This window comes from Phaethon aethereus, assembly GCF_964289735.1.
Source record: "Phaethon aethereus genome assembly, chromosome: 12".
NCBI classification, from domain to species: domain Eukaryota; kingdom Metazoa; phylum Chordata; class Aves; order Phaethontiformes; family Phaethontidae; genus Phaethon; species Phaethon aethereus.
The window spans coordinates 22,547,628-22,563,111 of NC_138588.1; the positions used below are offsets into that span (position 1 = coordinate 22,547,628).

The 15,484-nt window shown below is 45.3% G+C and overlaps 1 protein-coding gene across 1 annotated transcript in view; it reads right to left on the reverse strand.

The window, feature by feature from the left end:
• ARIH1 (ariadne RBR E3 ubiquitin protein ligase 1) overlaps positions 1 to 15,484 on the reverse strand; it is a gene marked incomplete at its 5' end in the record, with an annotated part of 64,296 nt that overhangs the window by 2,664 nt on the left and 46,148 nt on the right. Inside the window, 7 exons of the mRNA XM_082005017.1 lie at positions 1,731 to 1,843; positions 3,573 to 3,833; positions 5,122 to 5,179; positions 5,278 to 5,408; positions 13,577 to 13,648; positions 14,765 to 14,807; positions 15,321 to 15,427. Of these exons, the coding sequence (XP_081861143.1) occupies positions 1,731 to 1,843; positions 3,573 to 3,833; positions 5,122 to 5,179; positions 5,278 to 5,408; positions 13,577 to 13,648; positions 14,765 to 14,807; positions 15,321 to 15,427 (785 nt within the window). The remainder of the gene's footprint in view (positions 1 to 1,730; positions 1,844 to 3,572; positions 3,834 to 5,121; positions 5,180 to 5,277; positions 5,409 to 13,576; positions 13,649 to 14,764; positions 14,808 to 15,320; positions 15,428 to 15,484) is intronic.

A 15,484-nucleotide genomic window follows, 5' to 3' on the forward strand; every position in this document is an offset into this window, starting at 1 on the left:
AGGAACTTGCTCGGCAGTGGGCAAACATCCCTCTGCTCGCTAAAGCGAAGCGCACAGGAGGTATCTCCAGCAGAAAGCCATCCTTGATCACAACGCATGCTAACACGTGGGCAGAAACTCCTCACCTTAACCCGTAGCCCTAATGCTGCTACCATTCAGTAGCTGACCAGACCAACAGATTTATCTGAATAAAACTGTTCTGGCTCTTCTCATTCCCATCAGCTGTTGCAACAGAAATCATCGTACACAAAGTCCCATTGATTTTCTGAAGCATGTGATGGCAAACATGCACAGTTTCTGTTTTCCCAGCTTCAGCAGCGTTTCGCTGCTGGTGGTGGGGGTTTTACTCCTGCTTTCCAGAAATGTCTTTGCAAGCTAAGAGATCAAAAGAGCTGAAACCAAATTAGCTAGAAGGTCAGTCCCTGCAATTCCCAGAGCCCTTTAAACCCACCTCGATAACATCCTTGGTCCCTGTCTGGCAGCAGTACACCACAGCCAGTGCACAAAGCACCATGCAGGACGTGATCAAGACATGACTGAACTAGATAATTAGGGACCTGCACGGGCTTGACAGATGCATATTTTCTTCCCAGAAACATGAGGGCAGGTTTGGGATATTACGTTTTCAGGCAATTCAGGCTATATTAGGTTTTAATTTCTTCTGGATAGCTGTTACCACTCCTAGAAGAGCATCCACTTTCAGAGGGCTTAAGTGAACAAGCAGCTTGAGCTGAGATACCAACTTAACAGTGGTCTTAAAAGGTAAATTATAAAATGTCTCAAAAGAGAAGGTCTGATAGTCTTGTCCAGCCCCAGCTGTGCTGCCAGACTATGGCAGAGTGGACCATAGGCCCACCACAGCTAAATGGCTGCTTCCACTCTCCTGAGTCCCTTAGTCACTACAGCTCATCCTACTTTGGCCTTTTTTCCCCCCCTCCAAAGCTAGGCATAACAAATTTAGTGACTTTGGCAAAATGCCTCAAAAATGCAAGCCATAATCCTGTGACTCATCCGCATTTACAGCTTTGTATTTTTCCACTGTGCAGAAGCAATACCTCTGGGACTGTAAAAAGCATTGGCACTTGTGTCACCTGGACCCCGGCGCTTCTCTTCCCCAGTTGGGCAGGTTGCTCTCTCCCTCTTCTTTCAGACGGCTTTTCTACACCCACTTTTTGTACAAATGGACCCAAGAGATAAATAAAGAGACCTGACTGCTCTTATGGCAACTCATCCTAAGCCAAAGCTGTCAGCTGGGAACAACGAAGTCACTCCTTGTTCTCCTCCGGCCCTCACTATATAGGTCCTGTCTTGGTCCTGCCCAATCCCACGCGCTCCTTCTGTGCAGGAACAGCAGTGTATGAAAGCCGTTGCTTTTGGTCACAATATTTTTCCACTATGGGATTGAATCTTGCAGCTACTGCTCAGCAGAGCAGACGCAAAGCAGAGTTGGGAACCTCTCCCTGCAGGCTGTCATCTCCCCTGAGGGCTGGGGTCCCAGCAGGAGCACAGAAACATGCTGCCGGCATCTCTGCATGGCAGAGGGCTTCACTGCTGACAATTTCAGGGACCGGCTGATGATCACGATGTACGGCAGAAGGCCAACAGCAAACAGCTTCCCAGGGATGTGACTCTGGAGAAAACTGTGGCTCGGCAAGTACACATGCCACTACCTGTCACACACAGCGTGGCGATACAGGTACTCAGAGACAGAGGATTATTCAAAAACAAACCTGTACTTATCCTGTACTTTCTGCTTTATGTCTTGCAGCGAATCTTGGGATATATCTCGCTCAAGGTACCCGGAAAGGACCTCTGTAGCATTCTCTAAGTCTGCTTGGTTATTCTGAAAAAAAAAAAAAAAAAAAAAGAAAAAAAGAGATAAAGGATTTTTTTGGCAGGGAAGGAAAGGAAGAGGTTTTTTTTTTCCTTCAATCCAACTTCATTAGTACTGAAATAAAAAGCGGGATTAAATATGCACTGGGTAACACTAGTAACCTGCTCTGAGCATCAAGATCGAAAAAGCTGAAATTTCTTCATTTGATCACAAGAGAATCTGCATATCTACCGGCAAGTCTTATGTCTCCCTCAACCTGCAATATCCTGGCAAGCCTAAAAAAAATCCTTTCCTTACAAGACAATTTATATCCCATTCTGTTCCTTGTCTATTTATGTTTTTACCAGCATTGGCAAAGCCTCTAGTGACTCCTGGTACACGCACAGCAGCATCAGAGCACGGCTTTCACTACCGCTCAGTAGTTCTGTGGGCCCTTTGCTGAGGATGCAGCGCAGAAGCATCCTGCTTCAGTTCTGCACAAAGATCAGCAAAGGACTGTTTTAAATCATAAAGAGCCAAGACAGTTTCACCTGCAAAGCAGGCTGGAGCTCCACGTTTAAACCTTCAAGTGCAAGTTTTTGGAAAAACGCCAACGCCAGGGAAAGGCAAAATGCCAGATTTAAGCTTTGAACTGGCAAAGGCGCCATTAAGGCACAACCTGAATCCCTTTCTTGTTTCAGAGGGCAGTAATTTGTAACTCTACTTCCTCCTCCAACAGAGGATGCTACATGATACCAAGCACAGCCTCTAACTTTTGCACAACACCAAGTTGGGTGGGAGTGTTGATCTGCTGGAGGGTAGGAGGGCTCTGCAGAGGGATCTGGACAGGCTGGATCGATGGGCAGAGGCCAACTGTATGAGGTTTAATAAGGCCAAGTGCAGGGTCCTGCACTTTGGCCATAACAACCCTACGCAACGCTACAGGCTTGGGGAGGAGTGGCTGGAGAGCTGCCCGGCGGAAAGGGACCTGGGGGTGCTGGTTGACAGCCAGCTGAACATGAGCCGGCAGTGTGCCCAGGTGGCCAAGAAGGCCAACAGCGTCCTGGCCTGTATCAGGAATAGTGTGGCCAGCAGGAGTAGGGAAGTGATTGTGCCCCTGTACTCGGCACTGGTGAGGCCGCACCTTGAATCCTGTGTTCAGTTTTGGGCCCCTCACTACAAGAAAGATATTGAGGTGCTGGAGCGTGTCCAGAGAAGGGCAACGAAGCTGGTGAGGGGTCTGGAGCACAAGTCTTATGAGGAGCGGCTGAGGGAACTGGGGGTGTTCAGCCTGGAGAAGAGGAGGCTGAGGGGAGACCTTATTGCTTTCTACAACTACCTGAAAGGGGGTTGTGGCGACAAGGGTGTTGGTCTCTTCTCCCAAGTAACTAGTGATAGGACAAGAGGAAATGGCCTCAAGTTGCGCCAGGGGAGGTTTAGATTGGATATTAGGAAAAATTTCTTCACTCAGAGGGTGGTCAGGCATTGGAATAGGCTGCCCAGGGGGTGGAGTCGCCATCTCTGGAAGTGTTCAAAAAACATGTGGATGTGGCGCTTCAGGACATGGTTTAGGGGACATGGTGGCGCTGGATTAATGGTTGGACTTGATGATCTTAAAGGTCCTTTCCAACCTAGTGATTTTGTGATATTAAGACAGACTCACTTCTGTACAGTTAGGGGCAACAGCCTCTCCAAGCATTAAATCCCTATTTCTCTTAGCTTTGTAATCTGAACTCCTGACAACCATGTTTTCTCCTACCTCAAAAATAATGGACTGATTATTCTTTTTGAGGTAGAAGGCAAAGACGTAAGTGTACATGAGTGTGGCACGACACTGGCAGAGGACGTCGACTGCTTTCTTCAGGAACTGCACCTCGATCCACGACATGTTGTGCTGCTGCATCTCCTCCATTTTCTGCTTCACCTGAGCATAGAGCTTGTGCTCAAAGCGCAGGCTCTGCATGTGGTTCATATAGCGGTTGCAGTAGAACAGGTACCTCTGCAGGGCTGCTCTGGATCGCTGTGTTAATTCCCATTAGGGAAAAAGAAAACAAATAGTTAAAACAAAGTAATGGCTGCAAGAGAATTAAACCCTTCACACAGCTCTTCCTGACCCTGAGAAGGAGCTTCCTTTCCAAAGGTGTTTCCTCTCCTCTCACGTTGGCCAGACTTAGATGGCGCCGCTTTGTGCGGCACCGTTAACCCTGCCATTGTGCGGAGATGAGAGGCCAGACCCACTGTGGCTCGCCGTCATGCGGGGGACTTGCTGGCTCAGCTGTGGCATCCTCACTCCCAGCCTTGAAAATAATTAGAATCACATTGCTAAAGCCTGATCAGTTTTGAATTTCAGACTCTCAATTCAAGTTACAGGACTTAAATGCTTCCAGTGTCATGACAAACAGTGAGAAACAGATGACTTTTTTGTTGTTGTTGTTAATAAGGAATTCTAATTAAACAATTACTGTGCTTGTGTGGAGGGCAACCTCAGGTTGCCTAGGCCACACTGATTGTAGAGCAGGGGAAAGACACCATGTGTACAAGAAACTCAAGCTGACGCAAGACACAGCCATTAATCTTATTTTCTTCTCACTGACAGACCAGCTGTAAAAAAAAATTACAACATGGGCATAATTAAACTTGTATGTTGTGGCCGTACAAAGGTAGCACATATCAGCCAAAGTCATGCCTGTCCACAGGAGGAGGGGCTGCAGGAAATACTTTGGTTCTTGGCTATAACGGTACTTCAACAAAGCTGCAGGAAATGGATTTCTGCAGCACACAGCATGCAATCCCTCCCTGTCAAAAAGGGTTTTAGCTTGATCCATATTCACTAACCAGTTTAATGTAGCTGCGACTTCACCCAAAATTTCTTCTACATCAAGCCTTCAAATACAGTTATTGGAAGGACAGGAGTCTATTTACATTCAAAAGGTCTGCTGTGTTTAAACACCTTGGGATTCGCATCAAGAACTTTGCGGTAAAGAGCATTTTACGAAGGATGTGAGAATTGTTGTCTCAGACCCATGGCATTATGATGACTTCATGCAAAGAGCTGCTATAAAACAGGCAAGGCAGCATGACAGATAACAACTAAGTTAACATATTCTTTAAACTGGGTTAAAGTGACTTTGATCGTTTTTCATTCTGGCACGAGGCAAGAGTCCAAAGCTGCCAGGGAACTTCACTGTCTTCTGGATTTGTGCCCAAATCCAGGAAATTCTTCAGAGATGATTTATAGGTTTACAGAAAGCCCGAAAGCACGCCACAGGGTTGGTGACCTCCCTTATCACCAAAGGTTATGGACTCACCTCCTGTGCATCCCTTGCTGCCTTTGCATCATCCTCATTGTAGCGATTACAGTTGTACCTATAACAGGGACACCGATTCCACAGATTTCAGTCCGCATCGATGCCGTTTGCATCACGGCTTCCCCGCCTTCCAGCAAGGCACACTCCTGAACTCACCAGGCTGATCCGTGGGGCTCCCAGGGGCCCAGACACACCCAGCAGAATTCCGCTTTGCAGTTCTGGTTCCGACAGACCATGTGGTTGCAGCCCCCGTCCTTCTCGATGGTAACGTGGCATTTGGGGCATTCCTGTTCACAGGAAAGAGAGCACCGTTAGCAGGGAAAGCACAGAACCCACAACAGTCTTGTAAAGCGAGGCAGGTTCCCGTGGCAGTAAGAGATCGCACGTCAAGCAAAACACATGATTTATTTCTTCCCTTTGATCAAGATCCTCTTCTGCATCAGGCCTTAAAACACTTCCAAAATCAGAGTGGCTAGACAGAAAAAAAAACCTCTAAGGAATAACACTTTTTATTTATGCTGCTATCATAGTGGTACACTGGATGGGTAATTTCATGACCTTCTCCAAAATCACAGCAGCAGTGATGGTCTGTAGCTGCCCAGGGGAAGGCATCTCGCTCTCCTCACCATCAAGTGTTTGGTCCACTTCAGCACTCAAAACTGAAACAAGCCTAACGGTGAGCTCGTATCATGCTGTTATCAATCTGAGACACCTGCAGTTGTAAAATGCCACCCAAAAAGTATCTGAAAACACGCAGTAAGACTATCATGCTTCAAAAAAGCTTCTGTCTGCTAAAAAGACACTCTTTTCCTGGGGCATTTGCACATTTCCCATCAGGTCCCTTTTTTCCCCTTCATGTGTCACCTCACCGAAGGCTCTTCTACAAATGCCCACATGGGGCTTCCCTTTCGGGTGTGAGGCCTTTGGCAAATATGAGGATACGGAAGAACAGCATTGCACAGGGAAAATCCTTAGGGAATGGGTTTTCTTTTATAACACCAGTATCATTCTCGTACATCAGCAGCATATGGCCACTTCCTAAAATGATAATCAACTCATGTAGAGCATAAAAGATTATTTCTGGAGTATCCCAATGAATATACAAAGCTGAGGTTGCAAGAATATACTAAGCTGCCCCTATGAGCAACAGAAGCCAGTCCAACTCTCTTCTGCCGCTCGCTCCCATCCCCGTGGCACTTCTCTTGTGCTGGGACACAAAGCAGCTGCACAGGAGCTGGGTGAAAAAAAAAAAAAAAAAAAAATAAAACCAAAAAGTATTTTAGCCTGGGTGAGTTCCTCAATCCAGCTCACACAACCACACTGGCATTTATGAAGTTTATGCAAAAGCCAGTTTTATCTCCAAGGCAATAAATAATAAACATATCAAAACAAGTAATCCACACTTGTGTAAATCCAGCCGCAGCTTTTGGGTCAGAAGCGTGTAAAATGCCATCCCTACTTCAGAGCACGTCTTCACTGGTTGCTAACCAGAGGAGACATCAAGAGCACCATTTCCTGTTCTGGCATTCAGATAAACTCTCAGGAAGAAGCCAACATGTTCAATCCATCTATAACTGCTACTTCTTGTACATCCACCCAACTATGTCCCAACTATTAGTACATTTTCATGTGAGTTTGCCTGTTTGTATTGTAAAAAACAGGAGAATCTGCACACTGAGGCATACTCGGGAGCTAGCTCAGGAGGTGCAAAAGACCAATGTGGTCTCCAGATGTCAGATGTGGCCCTTCCCACTGCAGGGAGGGTGGTTTGCAGTAAGGCAAAGCAGGTTACAAGGGAAAAAAAGACAAGGGGGAAGACATGAGGGACTGCAACTTCTTTTTGGCCAACGTAACTTAAGTGTCTTCAGCTAGTTTTGTTTCCTAACTATTGCAAATTTGCAGACTTGAGCACTAATGAAAACTAAGGCTTGTTACAGCAGCTTGCCCTAACTTAGCTTATCCTTGCTTCGAGCTGGGCATCTGAACAAGATGACGTTCCCTTCCAATCTAAATCATTTCATTATTTTGGTCTCCCCAGCAATGGCAGAGCACTCCACTTGAGTACTGCCATCGCTTCTTCCTCTTCAAAGTCCTGCTTTGGTCCTACCGCCTGATCCTGAAGAGGAAGGGTTAAGGACTAGGGCAGAAACAGATGACATCCCACACAACCAGCAAGGTTTTCCTGAGCCCTTCCTTTGAAAGGAGATGCTGTTACAGCACTTGTTTGGAGAGCACTGCCCTTCTATTCAGCCAAGAAAGGCAGCGCTCCCATCCCATCAACAAGTCACGACCGGGGCTTGGCCTGAGTAAAAGGACAAAGCTCAGTTTCCAACCAGAAGACCAAGTTTGTCATGTAAGTAATAAGATCCCCCCCGATTTGGGGAACTACTCCAGTAGTTTGATGAATGTCCTTTCTGCAGTCACACCTCTCCTCCCATCCGCATGCTCTGTCAGTACATCGCATGCTAGCTGGCTGCTTACTTGTTTTGGTTCAGTTTTTTCTGGGCTGGTTGTTACTCTGATGGGTTCAAGCAGCAAGCAAGCACATAAGGGGACTTTTCCAGCTCTGCTTTCCTTCCCTCCCCATCACCTGTGTTTGTCCTAAAACCCGAGTAACTGTACTACAAACAGAGTAAACGAAGCAGAGTAGCTCTCACACCAGCCAGGGGGGACACCATCGAGATGTCCTATTGGGCTGTCTGCAGGATGGATACGCGCCAGGTAAGCTTGCTCCGAATCAGTCAATACAGTTCTGTGAGCTTCAGAGGCAAAAAATGGCCTCTCGTTTGAGCACAGTACCCAGCGCTGTATCTATTTTCCTTTTCCAGGCAGCCCTCCTCCCTCTGCCAATCGTGCACCAACACCTCGGGACTCAAATTTAGGTTTATCCCATCAATATCCTTCACAGCTATGAAGATCCCTGCTCAATTAGCTCATCAGCCAGGGTGCATTTTGGTAACAGTGGCACTGCATCCCTGTCACATCATGACACAGCTCTCCTGTCACTTAAACACTGATCCTGGGGCACACAGCAATGAGTGGTTTTTCAAGAGAAAATGGTGGTCACAGAGTTGTGATTTTTTTTTTTTTCTTCCAAACACATCTTGTCCGATGGGATGCCGACATCCACGTGCCTCAGTGGAAGACGCAGCTAATCCAACAAACAGCTGCAGCGATCGCTCCTGCTTAGGAAATTCCCGCGACTGGAAGAAGAGAGAAACAGTTCCCAGATGACCTGCCAAGCTGGAGAAACACAGCGGGGCACGTCCACCCCACGAGGATGTGGGGCCATCCTCATCTGCAGCCAGGCTCGATTAGGAGCACTGAAATTCTGCTCTCGTGTCTGAGGATGAGACCAAGCTCCTCAGTGTCTCAATAGCGCACAGTGCTTAGGGCTTCTAGCCCTGTGATGCAAACTAGAACAAAAAGACCCTAATTACAGCCCTTTTATTACAGGGAACGCCATCCTTTCCAAGCCTTTACATGCCTGTCAAGCAAAGCACAAGGAAGACAGATTACACAGTAAGCTATACAGATGCATGAAGCTGGGTAGAAGTTGAGTATTAGTAAAAATTACAGAAAAAAAAACCATGAGAAGAACATGCTAAAGAAATGCTGAACACCAGCAGAAAGAAAAAAGCAGCAGCTACTCAAGCCACCAACGCAACGAGTGGGAGAGATTTATAGATTAAGAATAGGAAAGGAGGATCTTACTGAGAATTACGGCTACGCAACAACATAATAGCCAGCAAATTAAATTACTAAACCAGTAGATTATTCTGCACGTTATCTGTCATGCTGCAATACACAAGTGACCTCATTAACACTGTTCCACTTTAAACACTTCGGTGTTGTGCTTACATGCTGCACGTCAAAACAAAAGCCCAGGCAAACCTGGCAAAGGAGAACAATCCCTATTTTGTCATAAAAGGCAGCATATACATAAAACACCATAAACCTCAGCTGCTGTTTTATGAACAAGAGGCTAAATAGGAACATATTTCATATTTCAGGGCAGGTGAAACACATTAGTCCTCTCCGAGGCTCCCAGAGGCAACTGGTGTACATCAGCCTCCCAGCCACGTTCACAGCAACGCCTTCACCTATAACCCACCCTATAAAAAAAAAAAAAAAGAAAAAGAATCCTCAAACACCACGGGGATTTCTTAATGCATTTCGACAAAATCCAAACCCACCGAACTTAATTATGGCCAGCGCAAAATACTACACTGTGACAACACCTAGAGTCATTGAGCAGAGCAGGATATTTTAAACATTTGCTCCTCTGAGAGGAAAAGATGACACTTTGACATCTTAGAAAAGATGCCGTTCACAGCTCTGGCACAAAACTGCGCTGGTGAGAAATGAAAGAGCAAAGTTCGATGCTGGTGCCCGGGGAGGATCTAGCAGGCTGCCAGAATTTCCACGCGTTAGAACAAGTGTAGGACTTCCAGAAAGTACAGAGGGAGCGCATGTTCAGACATTAAAAAGTGACCTGAAAAGGAAGAGAACTGGGTTCATGCCATTTTATCTCTCTTAGAGGAGAAAAATGGCCAATAGCTTTTTTGGAGGAAGAAAATCTGCCTGTTTTATACATCAGACATTCAAGCCCTGTCTAGCCCAGAAGATAATGAGATGGTGACATGCCAGGAGCCAAAAGCAGTAAGGCAGAGGCATTTTTGTAGCAAATGAACAACTTTCATTAACACCAATTTAACTACAACGAAAAAACCAAACCCACAAAAAACCAAACAAACCCACCCAAAAAAAACAGTGCCTTGGGTGAAGACTGGCACCATTAGCATCTTTGTTGTTCTTGCTTTAGTATTCCAAGATGCAGAAAGATTAACATCACTGAAACTCAGGCTTGAAACAGGTTCCCCCTCCTCCTTTCAGGCTCCTTTCAAGACAGTCTTGATATACCTTAAGAGCCCAGAATAAATGCACAACTCCAAGTTTTCCGTATTCCTCACTCCTTTGAAGGCCCACTTAAGATAATTATCTGATCTATGTGGTTTCTTTATTCCCAAAGCCACAAGAACCAAACAATACCTGAAACCTGCCTAGCTTATTCAAGAAAGGACCTATTTAAGAACCAAATTTGTTCAACAAACTGAGAAATAAACATGCAACACCTTGGACTACTCAACTTTTTTCTGCAAGATGGAAAATTAAAGGCTTGATAAAGAACTTGTATTGGCTTATCTCAAATTGAAATTAGTTAAGCTGAACTCATATGTGCAAGCAGCTTATTTTAAGTTAAAGGTCATCTACTCCAGCACACACTCTGCTGCAAGGGCTCTATCTGTTGTATAAGTAGAAAGAATTTAGCACGGGTCTCTTAAGTGCAAATAAATGAATGCAAAAAAAATTATACAGGAGACCACAAAACTGGCTACTCCGATTTCCTCATTTTTCATTCAGACCATTCTGCATAATTCATCAAAAAATGCATCACATCACTTGCAGTTTGTGAACAGAAACCAATTCAGCTGGGTTTCACTTTTCTATTCTCTGATACAACAATTGCCTAATTTTCCTCTCCTATTCTGCCTCTCAGGGCAAGCTGGAACAAATGTATCTCACATTCTCCTGTTGCAAAGGATTACACAGATTTCAAGCCCACATTCCAGGAGGACTGGTATTTTTCTCTTACACCTTCATCTTGGGAAGACAGGAAGTTTTCTTCCCTGAATGGAGACCACATGGGACAGGACTGCAGCTCAGCATCAGGCTTGAAGGACTCCAGAAAGCACTTTTCAAAAGCTAGGAACAGCAACAGAGACTATAGTAGCAATTAAATTACTTGGAGAGTTTTTCTACTGCACACAGGGATTTTTTTGCATCTGATCTGATTCCCTTCTAGGTTCTTCAAAATGAAGAAATTCAACACAGAATTTGGGCTCTGACTTGCAGTCACTGAAGCAAATAGCTGTGAAGCCATGAGACATCTCTCCCCAAAGACGACTGCTCTGTTTTCCTGCTAGAAATAGTACAGAGAGAGTAAGGACAGATGTATGTGCACTCCAACTGTGCCATTCCTGTCGCTACAACCTCACATGATGGCAGGGAAGGATTTTACTCGGTTCTTCTCTGAACAGCAGCAGGACTGTGTTGCTGTGAGATAGGCACTTGGGCTTCTCCGTGCCGTTGGCCGAGGGCCAGCAGGCAAATCAGGCAAGAGGAGGTGGTGGCTGGCAGCCCCGCAGCTCTGGGCTGATTGGGCTCTCCGGAGGCTGTGCAGCTCCGATTGCACATGTTCCAGCAGCCAGCACTGCTCGCGCTTCATCGTTATAGCAGCGTGAAATTGCCACCTTCCACACCTTCGCTGCCCATGAGAAGGCGGAGATCATTACGGGGGGGTAGGTTACATTTCCTGCCAACTCTCCCCTCGTTTAATCGAGCGCCACTTCGGAGAGAGAAGAATTGCGACATTGGCCTTCAGTTAATTCAATTGATATGGATACCATAAGACTCTAGGACAGATGGCTTGCTCAAATGCCCGGTGTAATTATCCTGATGTTATTTTTCTTCCTGTTGCTGCTGTACAGCCTGGGTTCCAAAGTATTCCCTTGCTGTAGAAACATCTCATACAGTGTTAGAGGAAGTAGCTTAGACAGGGATGTTCAAGGACAACGGCTCTTCTGCTTGCTCACACCAGACTACAGGAACCAACAGATAAGCTGGGCTGATGCCAGCATGCCTTGGCTGTGCTCATTTTTCCTCCTCACACACCTCCTATGGTGTTTCCCATAAAAAAAGTCATCTTACTGTGGTCATTCAATACTATTTCTGACAGCCCGAGCTATGCTTTAAATACCAGCACAGCCACTAGCATGGCTTGTACCTGCCAAAGTCTAGATCCTGATTTAAAAAAAAAAAAAAAAAAAAGAAAAGGATGACCATCTTTACAATATTTCTGTCTATGCTTAAGTCTTTGGGCAAGCAAGCTGGCAGAAACAGTCATCTTCCTGTCTGAAAAAGAAACAAGTAGCTTCCTATTTCCAATAGCCAGCGTTAGTGGCACATTATTCACGTTTGGTCTACATAACACATACGTATATATCATTTCAGCTTTTTTAATGTGCACAGAATCCAGTAAGGGAAAGCTTAACATTTGATCATAGCAAAACCCAGCAAGGAGAGCTCAGATCCTGGTCTTCAGCAGCTCCTCCAAGGTAGGAGGAGGTAGAAGATGGGGAGTCCTAAAGACATGACCAAGATCACACCCCTGAGGGGCAGCAGCAGCTCCTCATCTGGCTCCCAAGGCTTTGTCCCAGGCAAAACAGGGCTGGGGCTATTCTGACACCCCAAATATTTGACACCCAAGGCTAAAAGCTGCTTTGCATGTGCTTATACTCAGCCCTTTCCAAGCTATTTGGTGACTCTTCCTTAGGTTTAACACGAGCAACACCTCGAGACCAAGCAGTTGAACAGATCTGGTTCAGTTCTTGAGCCACAATACATCTTTGAACACGCCCACCTCAGAAAAAGCCAAGTTCACTTTATTAAGCAACATGCAGTCTCCAAGCGGGGACCACACAAGTCTCAGCCCACGGAACAGAAAGAAGCAGCCGCGACTGCACAATTTCAGCCCGGTTTGAACTGTGCATTTCAGCATGATTCGTGTTTCTGCTTTCACCATAATGCAACACTCCAGTTCAATGAAAAACATGCAGCCAGCCCCAGAAAGAAGCAGCCGCTGCTGCTAACAATACCATTAACCAGTTACACAACAGAGCTAAGAAAACAAAGCAGCCATTTCCTCACACCCTCCCCACCTTCTTCCACCCTCCTGGCTCAGTGGTCACAAGACCCAGGTCTGCTCCTAAATCCCCCCCATGGCATCTGCCGCTTTGTTTTCTTGCCACCTTGCCAACCTTTGTTTTAATTTGTCCCAAACTGAACAAATGCTGAAGTTTCAGGCAAAGTTGGGCTAGCTAGAATGAAGACATTTACATAATAAAATCTTAACAGCTGTTTTGCCAGTCTCTATCTGGAATCCTGCCCAGCGGAAATGAACAACTCCTCAAGAGGCCAACCCAGGGGATTTAAAGGCAGATGTAAATTATCACAGCCAAATCAAACCATGAGTGGCGTTAACATGTTTCACACACAGAGCGAGGCACAGATTTGCTTAGGGAAGCCATCAGTGCCAGACAGGAGCCCAAAGACTTAAAACTTGAGCTTCCTTTGGGTCTCTCATTAACTCTTTCTTACAAGAGCAAAACCCACTTAAGCCAAAGAACCTCACCTGATTCAAGGCAGTAACACCTACTTGCTCTTCAAACAAGAGTACTTCAGCATACTGTGAATTTTAAGGCTTGCTCTTAACTAATAACATGCAACAGAAAAAATAATACCAGCATAGAAGAATTAGGTCGTCATTCTTCTTTTCATCTGATTAGTCTGTAAGTCTATATATTCTCAAATAAAATATGAGAAAACCCCTCACCTTTGTGTTTGCTGCAATCCAATTAGAAGTTTCGCTGTCGTCATCACACTTCTTAATCCATTTCTTTAACCACTGTTAGAGAAACAAAGAAAGAAGAGTTACACTTAAATAGAGGGACTGTAACCATTCCCAAGACAGCTGCTTACATTAAGGTAAGGTAGACACAGACACATGGGAATATGGGGGGGTGTTGGTGCTGGAAAGCAGAGCAAGCAGCAACTCATTTACTTGCAGACATTTCCTGCAGCACCGTCCTGATCCAGCGAGCACAATCACTCAGCACAAACATTTCAGCAATGAGTCTGCAGTCTTAAGTTCAATCAACACAAACTTCACATGGGACTCTAAAGTAATAAGGATGTTGTAACAGCTATTTGTCAAAACTGCAGTCAGACCCTCTGTGATGCCTAGCTTTACATCAAGCAGAGTTTTTCCTTAGGCTTACCATGCTCACCTTATGCTTTTTTTTTTTTTAAAACCTTACCAAGAACATGGCTTTATCAAATGAATGCCAACTAGCAAAAGGCTGCTTGCACCTGTTAGATAAGCTGACCACACCTAGCCTAGAAAGATCAGCTAAACCATGAGAAACCCTTGGTGAGGTTTCCCTCCCCTCTCCTTGAGGAAGTTTATTTTGCATTTGTCATGAGGAACGCAGTTGACTCTGTCCCTGAGGCATGAATCATGGCTGTCTGAGCTCTGCACAGGCCACAGGATCCCAGGCTTGATTACAGCTTTCAACCAGTTCCATGAACAGTTCTAGAGTACACTGCACAGCAGCAGGTCCCAGGACCAAATTAATTCCTTCAGGATAATGAACCACAAGCCTGCTGAAGCACCAAACACCTACAGAAACACCTAGTACAGGAATGCGTGTTGTCAAGTGAAGCATTCACTCCTGAAGCACCTTCATTCCTCTCCAGGGGGTCACAGCTCTTAACAGCATCCTCCTCCAGACATTTCCCCATCTGGCTGAGGCACTGTTCCCTCACAAAGTCCAACTTTGAGGCATCCTAGAGGCATGCAGTATGATTTCACTGATTCTTCTCACGCTACGATCTAAACAGGTGAACTACTATGTTTCTGGATGTGGAGAGCTGCAAAGTTTGTGCTTCATTTCTACATCTTGCACATAAATTGGCTTTAATTTCAAGTCATGCATTTAGAAAAGAACTTTGACGTGCTCACCTTGCATTTAACAGGATCATGCCAGTTTTCACCGCAGTTAAAGCTATAAGTGAAAAAAGGGGAAAATAAGCAAATAGCGCAGAGGATTATATGTTTATTTAACTACGTTAACACCATGGAAGTTTTCTTCTGGGTTGCTCCACTGAAAGACCGTAAGACTGAAAGACCAGTACTAAGAAAACATTATACACGTCAAAAAAACCCCCTCAACTTCAAATCCCTCAACGGCCGTTTCAGAGCAGTATATATCTCAATACATTTTCATTCTCTACAGTGCCTGCAGTCAAGAATCTCACCTAATCTGAAACCACTCAGCTGAAGGCCATCTCTTGGTGAAAGCTGGACCTGTCTCTACATCAAAGGAGGCCCAAGACACAGAAAGCAATAACTACATAGTGATGGGCTTTGCAGCCAGCTGTACCTAATCCTGGCTTACCATTTGAAGCCCACCCCCTAAACCACATCCCAATGTAAGGGCTTACAGAATACATACCAATAAACTTTCAAGTTCGTAAGTAAAAAGCAGCATCAACATCTTTTACTTGATTGTTCTTACCAAAACTGACGTCCACATTTGCAGCGAACGGGTTTAGCATCAGGATATTGGACTTTAACAACGTGGTGGCAATCTGGGGCAGGACACCATTTTAACAGTCGATTACACTATTAAATAAAGCAAAAAAAAAAACCATAATAGAAAAAGGATGCTGCATAAGGACA